Source organism: Scleropages formosus, chromosome 11, assembly GCF_900964775.1.
Source record: "Scleropages formosus chromosome 11, fSclFor1.1, whole genome shotgun sequence".
Classification (NCBI taxonomy): Eukaryota; Metazoa; Chordata; class Actinopteri; order Osteoglossiformes; family Osteoglossidae; genus Scleropages; species Scleropages formosus.
In genome coordinates, this window is record NC_041816.1 from 26,892,099 (window position 1) to 26,907,820 (window position 15,722).

The 15,722-nt window shown below is 41.3% G+C and overlaps 2 protein-coding genes across 2 annotated transcripts in view; both read right to left on the reverse strand.

The window, feature by feature from the left end:
- The window catches only part of LOC114911911 (butyrophilin subfamily 1 member A1-like), a 170,400-nt gene that overhangs the window by 120,791 nt on the left and 33,887 nt on the right, over positions 1 to 15,722 (reverse strand). The window contains exon 3 of the mRNA XM_029256406.1: positions 614 to 726. Within this exon, the coding sequence (XP_029112239.1) occupies positions 614 to 626 (13 nt within the window). The 5' untranslated portion in view covers positions 627 to 726. The remainder of the gene's footprint in view (positions 1 to 613; positions 727 to 15,722) is intronic.
- On the reverse strand, positions 7,676 to 15,270 carry LOC108937036 (butyrophilin subfamily 1 member A1-like). Its single transcript, XM_029256407.1, has 10 exons — positions 15,230 to 15,270; positions 13,915 to 13,989; positions 13,463 to 13,813; positions 12,900 to 13,147; positions 12,350 to 12,443; positions 11,734 to 11,754; positions 10,030 to 10,050; positions 9,622 to 9,648; positions 9,425 to 9,451; positions 7,676 to 8,234 (listed from the first exon to the last, which is right to left on the reverse strand). The coding sequence occupies exons 1-10, from the start codon at positions 15,258 to 15,260 to the stop codon at positions 7,687 to 7,689; spliced, it is 1,443 nt and encodes a 480-aa protein (XP_029112240.1). The 5' UTR covers positions 15,261 to 15,270; the 3' UTR covers positions 7,676 to 7,686.

Sequence of the window (15,722 nt, forward strand, 5' to 3'; positions counted from 1 at the left end):
CTGTGAACCTCAAGAGTTGGTCTAGTTCTCTCTTTAGTTCTGGGCGCTGTCACGGTTCAGAATCCAGCTTCACACAGTTAGGTGGTGCTGAATGGTATCAGCACTTTTGCTGCGGCTTCATGATGCCGGGGGGTGTGGGGGGGTATTTTTGTCAATCAAATGCAAAAACAAGCTGCACCTGCACCTCATGAAAACACTGAAAAAAGGAGGTCCACCAATAATGGTCATGAAATCTCATGGAGACACCTTGTCTTTCCTTGCGGTTAGTGTTAGGATTCTCCTTTCCTTTGTTCCTTGCCCTCAAACGACTCATCAACATAAGACTCTTACGGTTCCTGCTCTCAGTGGCTGTCTGTCATCATGTTGGCTCTCGTAATGAAAAAATCAATACTTGCAACAAAACTGCATGGGTTAAAGTTTGTAACTCAAAAGTTTGTAAGTCAGGCACTCACTGTACATACAGAAGATGTTGCCTTGACTGCTTGGTTGCCTGAGGGACTGAGGTCTTAGATCAAATAATCTGACCTGGTCATTTTACAGCAGACACTCTTTACTCGGAACTCCACACTGCTCTACCAGCCTGGTGCTCTGGGGTGCTCACAGGTGTTCTTACCTGATCCTGTCATTCCAGGTCACCTGCAGAACTGGATGTGTCTCAGAGTGACAGTGAAACACCAGGCAATGATCATTCACTGGAGATCATGAACTCACTATGGGGAGGAGGACCTGTAATATGAGTAAACTCACTTGTGTCATTTATGTCAGACAAATTATCAAACAAAACTTTCTGGTCTAATAGCACTTCTGATCACACAGAGACAGTGAATTACATGAACCCCGTTCCAGAAAATTCACAATATCAGCTCAGGATCACAGTGACAAAAAGTCAACAGGAGTAAAGAAGCAGAAATGTTTTACTATTAATCCCACATCTGTATGCTGTGCAATTTTGTGCAGGTAATTTATTAGTTGTGGGATGCCTTGTGAAACCGCATATTAGAATCAGAATCAGAACGAGCTTTATTGCCAAGTATGTTGACACATACAAGGAACTTCCACAGCACAGACAGAATAACAGTGACAAGGCAGACGAGAAGATAGAATATGTGAATGAAGGATGAAAAATACACACACACACACACACACACACACACTTTCTGAACTGCTCATCCCATACAGGGTCACGGGGAACCAGAGCCTACCCAGTGACACAGGGCGTAAGGCCGGAGGGGGAGGGGACACACCTAGGACAGGACACCAGTCCATTGCAAAGCACCCCAAGTGGGACTTGAACCCCAGACCCACTGGAGAGCAGGACCTGGTCCAACCCACCGCACCACCGTGCCCCCTGGATGAAAAATATATAAAAATATAAAGTACCCAATATACAAAAATAGTCACTAGACATTGTATGTATGTACAGGTATGTTCTATACAAATGCAAGGGAGTGTGAGTAAGAGATATGATGTGATAAATAGTTATAAATATAAATATAAATAGCATTGTGTTTTGCATTGGTTTACTCTCTAGGGGGGATTTAGCTGTACATGAGGTAGATGGTCTGAGGAAAGAAACTTTTCTTATGCCTGGCTGTCCTGGTGCTCAGTGCTCTGTAGCGCCGGCCAGATGGCAAGGGTTCGAAGAGGAAGTGGCCTGGATGCGAGGGGTCTAGAATGATTTTGCTAGCCCTTTTACTGACTCTGGACGAGTGCAGTTCTTGGAGAGCTGGGGGGGATGTGCCCATGATTCTTCCAGCAGTCCGAACTATCTGCTGTAATCTTCTGATGTCTGATTTCCGAGCTGAGCTGAACCAAACAGTTACAGAGGTGCAGAGGACAGACTCGATGACTACAGAGTAGAACTGCATCAGTAGCTCCTGTGGCAGGTTGAACTTCCTCAACTGGTGAAGGAAGTACAACCTCTGCTGGGCCTCCTTCACAATGGAGTCTATGTTGAACTCCCACTTCAGGTCCTGTGAGATGGTAGTGCCCAGGAACCTAAATGACTCCACTGTTGTCACAGTGCTGTTCATGATGGTGAGTGGGGATAATGCTGGGGTGTTTCTTCTAAAGTCCACAATCATCTCCACTGTTTTTAACGTGTTCAGCTCCAGGTTGTTATGGCTGCACCAGACAGCCAGCTCTTGGACCTCCTGTTTGTAAGCAGACTCGTCGCCATTCCGGATGAGGCCGATGAGTGTGGTGTCGTCTGCAAACTTCAGGAATTTGACAGAGGGGTCTTTTGCGGTGCAGTCGTTGGTGTACAGGGAGAAGAGCAGTGGGGAGAGCACACATCCCTGGGGGGCGCCAGTACTGATCATGCGAGTATTGGATGAGAATTTTCCCAGCCTCACTAGCTGCTGCCTGTCTGTCAGGAAGTTGGTAATCAACCGACAGATGGTGGTGGGCACAGAGAGTTGGGTTAATTTGGACAGGAGGAGGTGTGGGATGATGGTGTTGAAGGCTGAGCTGAAGTCCATGAACAGGATCCTCGCATAAGTCCCTGGTTTGTCCAGATGTTGCAGGATGTAGTGCAGTCCCATGTTGACTGCATCATCCACAGACCTGTTTGCTCGATAAACAAACTGCAGGGGGTCCAGCAAGGGTCCAGTGATGTCCTTCAGGTAGGCCAACACCAGTTTTTCAAGTGACTTCATGACCACAGACGTTAAGGCGACAGGTCTGTAGTCATTAAGTCCTGTGAATTTGAGTTTCTTCGGAATGGGGATGATGGTGGAGCGTTTGAAGCAGGAAGGAACTTCGCACATCTCCAGTGGTCTGTTGAAGATCTTTGTGATCTTCCTACATATTCTACATTAATTAATTTTTCATAAGTTAAATTTAATTTATAAGCATAAAATCTATGTAAATCATGCATAGCCTTTCATGTGAGTTGATCTCAACTTTGAGAAGTTTGCTTTCTTTTTCAAAATGCTATAAAATAGTACGGCCATGCCATAACACGAGGTAAACTGTAAATGTTGTAAAGCCTGATCTGAGTGTATTCAAAGGATGTAGTTCTTCAAGAAAAAAGAATAGATTCTGCTTGTGCACAAATAAAGATTAATTTCTGCATTCTTACAAATTTCATTACACGTGTATTTATTTTCCTAAATGGACAGAAGAACCACAATTTACTGACAAAATCACAGTGGATGAGACACTTTAAGTCCTGAGACCCACAGTGTTTTACCTATGTGATAGTGCTGAACACTGCCAGATGGTCTTAAATGGTTCCTGTCTGTTGTTCCACTGTTTCTTACTCAGTCACACCTTGCAGAGCTGGATGTCTGTTAGTGAGTCACTTGGAGACCTTTCACAGGGTGGACAGTATGATGAGGCTGAGGACACAAGGACAATCTGTTCTGTTTGTTTTTTCTCATCCAACTTCATCAGTGCAAGAAATAATTATATCGGCAAGAAAGAGTGAATTTACATTAAGAGTTAAATCACAAGATAAACATTTTAAAATACAATAAATGGCACAACAAACACATGGTACCAGAATGAAGAAATTCAAAGAAAAGTATAAATAGGGATTACCTTTGTAGAGTGAGAAAATGACAAGAACATTTTATTTTAACCTCTTTTTACCACTGAAGTCCACAGTCCTGCATGTTTGATCTTCTCTTCTTACTAAAGTTCTGTTGTGTTCCAGAGACCTTTTCTGCTCTTCACAATATGGACAACTTTTCACTGTTTTTACTTTCATTTCCAAATGAGAGAATTACTGGTTAAATTACATTCCAACACACACAGGGGAAGGACAGATAAAAAATAATCTTGATTCATTTAAGAATAAAACAAAACTCTTTGAGTGAAGATTACTGTGTGTTTGGGAGTATTGCTGCACTGTCTGGTGGGTCTGAATCCTGGGTGTATTTTCTGTGGGGAGGAGCTGCATTGTATACAGTTTGTCACATAAGGTTAAGGTTTGGATTTTCACTCTTTTCACTTTCATTTAAATCAAACCTGAACCCTGAACCACCTCAGAGAAACAACAAGAGCAAAAAGAACAGGAACACAATCAACCTGTATTTCTGGTTCTCACCAGTGCCATCGGAATGTTCTATCAAACACTTGTTTCCTTCATATTGAATGAGGTGCGTCCATAACCACTGTGAGTGAGTCCACCCATCTCATTGCATTACACTATTTTTGAGAAAACTGTAAGCTTGCAGGGGGCCATGGTGGTGCAGTGGGTTTGGCCTGCACCTGCTTTCTGATGGGTCTGGGGTTCAAGCCCTGCTTGGGGTGCCCTGTAATGGAGTGGTGTCCCATTCTAAGGGTGTCCCCTTCCCTTCCCCCTTGTGTTGCTGGGTTATGCTCTGGCTCACTGCAACCTTGCTTGGGACAAACAGTTTCAGGCAATGTGTGTCTTTGCATGAAGGGTCTGCATTATGTCTTACTTCAGTCTCAACATTTCTGTTCTCAGTGACACTTTTGGTTCAATTTTGGTTTCGTCAGTGTCCAACTTCACTGTATGTGCTGATAATATAAATGGCACAAGTCAAACAATGTGAATAGCAGAATTACGTTAAAAATATTTTAATTATTCTATTTCAGTGCTATTGTGACGTTCAGCTGTGAAACAGATACAGACACATATTTTACTATAACGTCCGGACATGGATGTAAAATACAATGATCTCAACAGCAGAGTCACATACAAGTGTACAGTGCAAATCAGGAAATAAAGTGGAGGGGTAACATTAAAAATATGGAATAAATAGATGTTCAGTGTGTTCATACAGTAGGTGAAACAGGTTTACATACACAGAGCTGATACACAGTGGAGTGATGTAGACGGAGTGGGAATACAGGAGAAGATCACAAAGAACCAGCGCAGACAGGATGGGAACTCAGGACGGGAACAGAAACACACTGGAACAATTACTATGGGGAAAAAAAAAAAACTCTTCCTTACATGTAAATTTTTCAAATGTTTGTAGTAATTAGGGTACAATTTTAACATCAGTAAAATGTCAAAGTTTAACTAAAGCATTAATTAATGCACTGAAGTATTGTTTCTATCTCAATTACTTTTACATTTGGCTTTATATGGTCCCTGAGAGTGTCCCGAGGCTGATGAAAGTTTACTTTGGGGACTTATGGTTTTTTCAGTACACAAAGGTCCACGACGTCTTGGTTGGAAGTGCCGCGCTGTAAATTAGTCAGTAGGCGAGTCGCAGAAGTAAAGCAAGTCAGTGGGTTAATTGGGAGGCCGTGGAGAAGCACAGGCTACACTGGCAAGACGTGTGAGCTGCGGAGGCGAGTCGAATTAAGTTCATCGTTGGAGCGACACACGATGTGCTGCAGATTCCATAGAATGTTAAGCAGTGGAGAGGTGGTGAAGGTTGTTGTAAGTTGTGTAGCTGTGTGGCAACACTGAGGAACATTTTGTCTGAATTTGAAGTTAGTTTGGCGCAGGGACACTGTACTTGGTGCCATAATTAAGTGCTTAAATGTTTCGTGGGGGTTTAGAGAGAAAGTGTGTTGTGGTGAATTCGGTGCCCGTTGGTCGTATATATGATACGATTGGTTTTGTGTGGGAGAGAGTAACACCATGCAAGAGCGGACGTGTCTCGGTAGGTGGGGTAAGAGACGGGACTGGAAGCTGCTGGCAGATGTGGACAAACAGCTCCAGGTGCCACAGGTTATTGTGGCTATTTCGTTGTGTCCATACATGCTGGTATATTCCGAGTGTGAGCGGACCGTGTACTTAGTAAAGTTAATAGTGTTCCTTGAGGATGTGATTGGAGAGGCATTTGAGGAGAAATCATGTGTGACCAGTAGAGGTGTCAGGGGGTTTGTGGCTAAATCAGTTAATTCGTTGTTGGTGGAATCTGGTGTTAGTGCCTGTTCTCTAAAGGTGGTGATGAAGGAGCTGTCTGAAGCTGCTGAGAAGGTGAGTTAGTGGTTATGAACGAGAAGAGAGCGAGGTAGTTAGGGTTGCAGTTTGGAGGGAGGTGTGCAATGGTTTAGTGAAGTTGGTGGCAGGTGGCTTGCAAAAGCCAAACATTTTTCTTTGGTGCAAATGGAAAAAAATTTGCACAATTTGGCCACACCATGAGGGGGCGTGGTGGCGCAGTGGGTTGGAGCAGGTCCTGCTCTCCAGTGGGTCTGCAGTTCGAGTCCCGCTTGGGGTGCCTTGCAACAGACTGGCATCCTGTCCTGGGTGTGTCCTCTCCCCCTCCAGCCTTACGCCCTGAGTTGCCGGGTAGGCTCTGGTTCCCCGCAACCCCATATGGGACAAGCGGTTCAGAAAATGTGTGTGTGTGTATTTTTTTATTATCTGCGTCTTGTCACTGTCATTCTGTCTGTGCTGTGGAAGTGTCTGTCACCAAGGCTAATTCCTTTTATGTGTTAACATACTTGGCAGTAAAGCTCATTCTGATTCTGTTTCTTAGAGTTTCAGTGCATCCAGTCTTGTCAGATTCTTGAAAAGAGTGACTCATTTTTCCAACATGGCGGAGGACGTTGCCGTTGCGGCACAGACGTTTTTTTTTTCTTGTGTTGGACCTGTCTATGTATATCATTGGTGGAGCCCACGGAAGTGACGCCACTGGAGGAGTGTTTCACTTTAAGGAGGCTTCATGGGGTCACATGACACATGTGTGAGACGCACGATGGAACAGAGATCTGAAAGTTGGTGCTTGGAAGTCCATCGCAAAGAGTTAATTCTTCGATTCCAACCAGCAAGGAATCACTTGTTAAATGAAAGGCTGATAAACACACACACAACGCGATGTCAGCTTCCTGTTTCTTCTTCGGCGAATTTTACAGGAAAAAAAATCCAAACTTTCACTTCCACTAACATTCTGTACTGTTTGGCGCCACCGTGTGGCCTGGAGTGGAACTGTTTCCCGGCACAGCGACTGCATTTTGTTCCCCTTTGTACTGTTTCCCGGAGCAAACATAGTAAAAGTACGTGGAACATTTTTTTTTTAATTATGTAATTTGCATTAGTTTTACTGATTTTATATCCAATAGATGGTATTACTGTATTGTGGAATTCTGTAAATTATTCGGAAGGTGATCAGGAATCGTTGATATTCGGACACAGAGTTATGATAAATGCAGCAGTACGTGTCTGCATTTATCATTTTATGTCTCTCTATTAATCATGTAATGGACACATTTTCTATGAGATGAACGTCGCTTTGGAGATAAGTGTCTGATAAATGAATAAATGTATGTAAATATATTGAAGAGACTCATTAATTTTAATGTTGATATCAGGAAATTATTAAATTTTGCATGACGTGATTCTGTTTACTTCCACATGATTGAACTTTAAAACACATAATTGCTGTTAAACAATATTTATTTAAAATCAACACAATGTACAAAAGACATGTTTATATGGAGAAATTACAAACCCTGAATGAGGGTGAGATAGGAAATTAAATCAGAATATAACACCATGACCTGAACATTTCACACACACACACACTTTCAGAACCGCTTGTCCCATACGGGGTCGCGGGGAACCGGAGCCCAACCCGGTAACACAGGGCGTAAGGCCGGAGGGGGAGGGGACACACCCAGGACAGGACGCCAGTCCGCCGCAAGGCACCCCAAGCGGGACTTGAACCCCAGACCCACCGGAGAGCAGGACTGTGGTCCAACCCACTGCACCACCGCACCCCCTTGACCTGAACATTAAAGCTAAAATCAGTTTCTTCAGTCTGTATCACTGACAGGAGATATGATCAATGGGGTTGAGTTTGTACCATCATCATTGGTACAGGGGCTGAAATATGGATAGAGTTTCTCAGTGAATTTATATCCAATGAAAGTGTAGAGATGAGACTTGTCCTCCACACTGTAAAAGGAGACCTGACCCTTTTCATAGTCCACAAACACCCCCACCTTCTGGGGCTTCACGCTCAGGTGGAGGGACACAGAGGGGTCAGTGAAAGCCAAGTACTCATTACCATTCCACAGACTGATAGCCCAGAGACCACCACTAGGATTCAGTGGAAAATACCACTTCCTGTTGATGGACTCCCTGGCCACTCCTAAATCCCACTCAGTCTTGTCCCCAACCTGCACCTCCCAGTAACGTCTCCCTGAAGAAAAACCCTCTTTTCCCAGGACACCTATCCGGCGTTTAAACCTCTCTGGTTTGTAAGGAAGATCCTGCCATATGACTCCATGTCTCACTTGTTTCTTGTCCTCAGACAAGATGAGCCAGGGGTTTGCTGTATCAGGGTCCAAAGTCACATCAACTGGGGAGGACAGAGAGGTGGTCAATTATTATATTTCAAAATGTGACAAAAAAAATAACACTTTTAAACGTTATATTATATATAAACGTTATTGCTCTCCTTGCTGCCACCACAACCTAAGAAAGACTGAGCAGTTTAGAAAATCGATAGATGGAAACCTTATATTATTACAGCAGCAGAGGGCGGTGTGTGTGTGTGTGTGTGTCTTGCGACAGACTGGCATCCTGTCCTGGGTGTGTCCCCTCTCCCACCGGCCTTACGCCCTGTGCTGCCAGGTTAGGCTATGGCTCCCCGCGACCCCGTATGGGACAAGCGGTTCAGAAAATGTGTGTATGAATAGAATTTTTAGGTATTAATATTTAACTCAGGTAACAGGTGTTTTGGGTGTTTTGTAAGAAATTGTAATATGTTACCTTTGAGAAAATAGCGTAAGAGCATTAATGTTTTAAAAGTTGTTTTGACTTAATATTAATGAACACAATAAAATTAGTTAAATTAAGTAAAAAAGGAAATAAAAAATGATTATTATGATAATTATATAATCTGCTCTGGTCACACTGACCTGGTCTCATCATACCTGTTTCTCCTTCTAGCACTGTATAAATAAACTGGTCCAAAATGCAAAGGTTGTGGAGTCACATTTGACACTTTGTGCCCTTAACATATATTTTTTTCTTTTGCCCACAGTAAGAGGGGAAGATCAGTTTGTGGAAAACACTGAAACTTTTCTGTGGAAAATGTCTTTGTGGTGAAGTGTGTGTTTGCTAAATGAACCTTCTAGAACATTTTTATATCTATGCACTTATTATGCACTTTTTTATATTTATGCATTTGGTTTAATTTGGTTTGATAATGTTGAGGAGGAAACAATGAGAGCAGAAGGACCAACAAACCGCACTGGATACATAAAGACTGAGTTCCGTTTCTGTTTGTCTTTCACTCGTAGCTCTAACATCTCCTTCTCACCAGGAGCTCAGTGTGGATTGAAGTGAACTCTTGTGAGAAACAGTCACTTGTTCTCATCACTCATATGTTTTGTGGAAAGGAAGGTCAATAAATGTGCTCATATCCTGTGTCTGTCAGTCAATCATGTGACAAATGAGAGTCCAGATTCAATGCAGCCAATCAGTCATTATTGTGTCTCCTACAGAGAAGAGCTGCAATGGGGAGAAGAAGCAGAAGAAACTCACCTGCGTATCTTTGTGCCTTCAGAAGTTCTGTAGAGAGAGAAATAAAAATGAGACACATGGAATTAGTGGCACAGCAGATACTGCAGTCAGTCTGGACTTGTCTCAGTGTCTTTCGTGTCCATTCTTACAGGACAGAGTCTCATACAAGAAGAACCAAACTCACTTCTGTGGGATCAGTTCAGATCCGCTTTACTTACCAGCTCTCCTGCACATGTTTTCTATAGCTGGACATGGAACATGAAATTAGAAAAATTATGTCAGTCCATTGAAATCATGAATTTTCCATGACTTTCTTCATACTTAAATAAGAAAAACCAGAAAGATGAAATATAAAATAGAAAATCAGTTTCACTTACATGTACAGGTACAGTGTGTAACACATACATTCACAAAACTGATCATGGTGATTTTAGGTTCAAAGTTAAAATTATAACCATAAGTTGTTAGTTTCTGCAGGTACAGCAGAACCATGTCTATTCTACTAATGGTACCTACAATGGTACATTTTGCTTTTTAAAGGTGTGTTTTGCTCTCATAATCTCATATTTGCATAAACACTCACACACAGACACGCAATAAAATGCACAAACACTAATATTACTTACACATGCGTCTGGTAATCAGTCCTGTAGATGTAAGAACATCAGTATGAATAAAAAAAATCACCATCACACAATTTCTTCCACAACAAAGTACAGTATGCAACTAAAAAACCACAGACTCTTTGCCACCTTCTCTTCCCTACTGTGTCATTTGCCACCTCCTCCTCCTTCTTTCTCTGCTGATGACTTTGCTTTGTTTTTCAGAGACAAAGTCAATGTCATCACAGATAAGTTCTCAGCATTATCCTGCCCGGATTCTACTGGACCTCCCTGCGAAGTCATGCTCTGCAAATTCAAGCCACTGTGGAATGAAAATTTGATTCTACAGCTTTGCTATGCCTATATGCTTATGTATTACAATGTCTAACTAGTGAAACTGCCTATGCAAGAAAGCGCCACATTTCAGGCAACAGTCTGGTGCCAGCTTGTTCCCATAAGATATCAGGAGGAATACAGAATTACGTAGTTCCCATGAGACTGTGCGTATTGAGAGTGATGACACTGGCGACAGTTGGGAGTGTTTTCATGAAAGGACGGGAAATTGGGGGGCACCTTGACCTGTTTGGGATGATGAAACAAAACATGTATCTCACCCATGCTTGTGAAGAACCACCCTAGAATGTGTATAAATATCTGCTTGCTTAGCTGCTGAGGTGTGACTCTCTCTAGGAGGCTCACCCCTGTGCACATGAATAAATGAACTTTTCTGCAATCTGAGTGTCTGATCGTCCTGAGTCTTTTTCTTCCTACCGCACCACTCTCCGAATCTGAAATCTCTGACCTCCTGATATTTCACAGAGTCACGACCTGCTCGCTTGATCCAATCCCATCATCACTCCTACAGACCGTCTCCCCGCAACTCTCCAGCATCATGTCTAAGATCATCAACTCCTTGCTCTCCTCTGGCTGTTTCCCATCTGTCAAACTGCTCTCATTTCACCTTGCTGCAGGATCTGTCCTTACCTCACATCTGACTCTGCCCAACTACTTGCCATGGTGGCATCCCATCTGGATACTGTACTTTAGAATCAGACGTCTGCATCTAAGTGTCTCTTCCTGATAATGTAATGTACAAATTGTATTTTCTATGAGATGTATATTGCTTTGGAAAAAAGAAAAGCATCTGCTAAATGAATAAATGCTAAGATTTTCTGCTGATTTTCTTTCATTCTCTCACTCGTTAATAATTGACTCTCTTATCCTGTTTCTTCCTTGTTGCAATTTATGTGCATTTACTATAGCAGCATATTTATATTTCTGTGTCATTAGAAACAGCAGGTTCGTATTTTGAGACACTATAATGGTGTAAATTATTTCATATTTAGCTCATGTCTTTGTCCATGATGACCTACAGTGTTAGAGACACTCTATTAATCACACTTTGAGATATTGTAGAAAGAAGAGTTTAAAAAGAAAGTTTCACATGTGAAAACTGTGATATTACTTTAAAAAACCTACTATAACATAGCAATGTAGCACTAAAGAATGTTAACTGTTTGTACTGTATATCATCATGATTTATATAATACCGTAAAAAGAGAATCAACAGACAATCAACTTGTCATCTTAGTATCCGATAGACGAAACGTTAAATGTCTCAAGTCTTTGTTGACTAATTGTTGTAAATCTTCTTTTTTTAATATATGTCTTAAGGAAGTGACATTGCAACAATTTCATACATCACTTTCATATAGCTGTATTACTTACCATACTGTTCTTTGAGCTGACCTGTAGATAAAAGAGTAAATCCTGTTATTAGTCAGTATGAAGAGAAATTAATGAAATTTTTTAATAAAGTCAGTGTCACGAAACATTACAGTCACACACTGCATATAAATATGTGGTTTTGAGCTTTTATTTTATATGATATTGTCTCATTCTTCAGCTTTGGTGACAAGTGATAAAATATTTAAATAATGACTGAAAACTGTAAATTCTTTCAAAAGGGCAATTCAATAACCAGTTACTATGCAACAAAATTGCGAACATGACATCTGTTTGGATGGAGCTTGGAATTCAAGGTAGGATAAAATGTTTAAATATTTTTTGGACATGATCTTAAATGTCCAAAGTTGCAAAAAAAAAAGTAAGTGACCCCCTAACAAGTGACTGTGATTAGTGAAAGTGTAAGTAACACAGTGAGTGTGAAGGTGCCTGTAGAACTCCAGTGTCCCCACAGTGAATATAACTCATACACTATAATGATTTCTGTGAGCTATGAATAAAAATTGCTTTAACATAATACCATTTTTAACGGTTTTTATTTCTTTAACTTTTTTAACACTAAAAAACTATCAATGTGAAGAGTCAATTGCTAAAATACCTCTCTTTCGCTGCAGTTTTACAAAACGGTGAATCAAAACTGTGCATCCAATAATACAAACAGCAGCCAGACTGAAGATCACAGCAAAGGTCACCTTCCAGGGATGGGCACGATGGAACATCTCACCTGGAATACAACAAATAATTAATTTTACATAATGATTACAGATTTACATCTTTCACTAATTAAAAAATAAAATAGGCAATTTTATCAGTGCAGAACCTGCAGACCTAATGTTTTCTTTATCTAGGAAAAACTAGTAAACAAATACCACAGATTTAATCTTGAGGAAACTGTCATCAGTGTGGGAAAACTTTCATACAGATAGATCAGGGCACAAATTAGGACAATACACAATATCTATGGTATTGGAACCTGTTCATTATTCACAGTAATTTAAACATGTGATATGCTGTGCCTCCATCAAGCTGTTTATACCTGCTGCACAGCAGGCACCAGCTGAATCCACTGCACCACTACACCCCCTTTTATTTATACTAAATATGTGTAACTCACCAGGGATGTTAGTTATTGTCTCTTTCATTTCATTTATCTGTTGCTGTCGAACTCGACAGGTGAACCTGTTGGTCTCTGTCTCCTGTACAATAACACGTCGTCTCACGGTGAAGAGGCCCATACTGTCTGTGTGTGTCTCTGTGTGTCCAGCAGGGAGACTGTGTCCTTCACTGTCCATCCAGACCACTTGAGGCTGAGGGTACCAGCCTTTAGATTCACACACCAGACTGATCCCTCCTTCTTTATATCCTTCAATGGAGATCAGTGGTTGGGTTCCTACAGCTACAGAAACAAGATTAGTGTTGTGAAACAGTAACAGATTCATGAAAGTGAAGGAAGGAAAAAAAGTGTTTAAATTATTGTATACACTTCAAAGATAACAATTTGATTTTAATACACACACTTGCTGAAGCCGCTTGTGGCAAACCAGAGCCTAACCCAGCAAGACAGGAGGGGACACACGCAGGACGGAACGTCAGTCCGTCAGAAACCACCCCAAGCAGGACTCGAACCCCAGACTCACTGGAGAGCAGGACCCGGTCCAACCCACTGCGCCACCACGCCCCCCGATTTTAATATAAAATTTCAAATTGTCACCTTTAATACGCAGATTAATCCAGGAATCATCCTGCCACTCCTGAGACTCCACAAAACATTTATAGGGCCCATCATCAGAGCCTCTGACATCATAGAGTTTTAATGATGTGTTTCTCTTCTTCAGTTCTTCAGGGAATAGTGATGTCCTTCCCCTGTAGGATGGAACTTGATTCTCATTTCTGTCCTCATGATCCCGGTAAAGATGTACAATTGGGTTATCAATCTGAACTCTGAACCACTCCACATGTAGGTCCACAGCACTGATGTTGGGTTTGAGGTAACAGGGCAGGACAACATCTTCACCAGCTACAGCAACTACAGGATCAGCTGGACCAAGAACCTCAAACCTCTCTGTGAAGAAAAAGACACACTGAGAATTTATTCAGTTCCAGAGACAATATGATTGAGTTTTTTTTTTTTTTTTTTTTTTTTATCTGAGGAAAAATATGTACCCAGTGTGGAGACAGTGGTCTGCTGGAGATGCAGGAGAATCAAACAGAGACACTCAGACCAACTGATCTTCATCACTGGAAGAAAAACATGTACAGAAACCACCAGTTATGATGACATATACATGTTGTTTTATTTAGCTGATACTTTTCTCCAAAGCAATCTACAATGTTACCCCACCTCAGATTATTTTACTATTTGTACAGCTTGATTTTTTTACTGGAATAATTCAGGTAGATACCTTGCTCAAGGTTATTACAGCCAGAATTGGTTGTTTGAACCTACAAACTGTGGGTCTAAGCACAAAAGCTCTTGCTACTACACTACAAGCTGCTGTCATCTTGCTGCTGTCATCTTACCATTGTCATCTCTGCGAAGAACGTAAGATTATATGACAATATATAGTTAATCCCAGACCCACTGGAGAGCAGGACTGTGGTCCAACCCACTGCACCACCACATCACAGGAAACAGCAGAAAAAAAATCTGACTGAAAAAGTACATCTTAAAACATGCAAAAGTCTCAGCAGACACTTTAGTGTATGTAACAGTATTATAACAGAATTAAAAGCAATGGATGTCATCAGGGTAGGGGGGCGGGGTGGCGCAGTGGGTTGGACCACAGTCCTGCTCTCCAGTGGGTCTGGGATTCAAGTCCCACTTGGGGTGCCTTGTGATGGACTGGCGTCCCGTCCTAGGTGTGTCCCCTCCCCCTCCGGCCTTACGCCCTGTGTTACTGGGTAGGCTCCGGTTCCCCGTGACCCTGTATGGGACAAGCGGTTCTGAAAATGTGTGTGTGTGTGTGTGTGATACATGTTAAAATGTCTTGTTATATATTTGGATAATTACTTAAACATGTTAACATGTACAGTGTAGTACTAGTCAGCAGAGTTTCAAAAAGGCATAATTACAGTTACATAAACGATTGTGGGGTTTATAACTGAATAGCATAGCGGCTAATCTCGTTACTAAAGGGCGCCCCTAGTGAGAGAGGTGGGGAACTACACTGTGTAAATAGTTATTGCCAATTTAGCAGGTTGTGGACAGAAAGTGTGTGTTTGGTACAATGGTTCGTGTCTATCTGGAGTTACTCTTTTTCGGGCTATTATCTCCTGAGAGAAGAGCAAACTTAACTTTATTCTCACTGCTTTTTTTTTTTTGTCGCCTATTGCGTATTATAATATAATTATAATTAATTATAATATAATTAATATAAGTAATTATAATATAATATATATTATATAAAGTGTTAATAAACACTGTGGACACAGCAGTTGTTTCATGTCCGCGATCCACACTCACAGCTGCACTCCTTACCGTGTTTTACTCCACGTCCTCTGTGGTACATATTTCAGTTCCCAGAAAAAAAAAAAAAATGATTTGAAGTGTAAAATCCGTTAAGGGGTGTACAGTTAATGTCAATATTAAACGAATATAAACTAAGTGGGATTATTGAAATTTAACAGCAGTTCATTTACAGAGAAGCAACCTGTTGCTGTTCTTGTCACTCGGTGGTCCGTTATTTTGACAACTTTTACTTTCATTTCTAAAATGCTGAGGAACAGAACAGTGACCTGTTAACTCATATATTGAAATATTGCCAGATATAAGTAAAACAGTGAAATTTGACAGAAAGCTGAAAAATAACGACTTTGATCAGTGTGACTGCAGTTCCTATAATAAATATTAATGTACTGAAAAGATAATATTGCGGGACTTTGGGAAAAACTGTGTTACGATTGTGAGACAAAGAGACAATAAGGGACGTTGATCATTATTACTGAATTAAGAGCAGTTTGTTGGAATTATG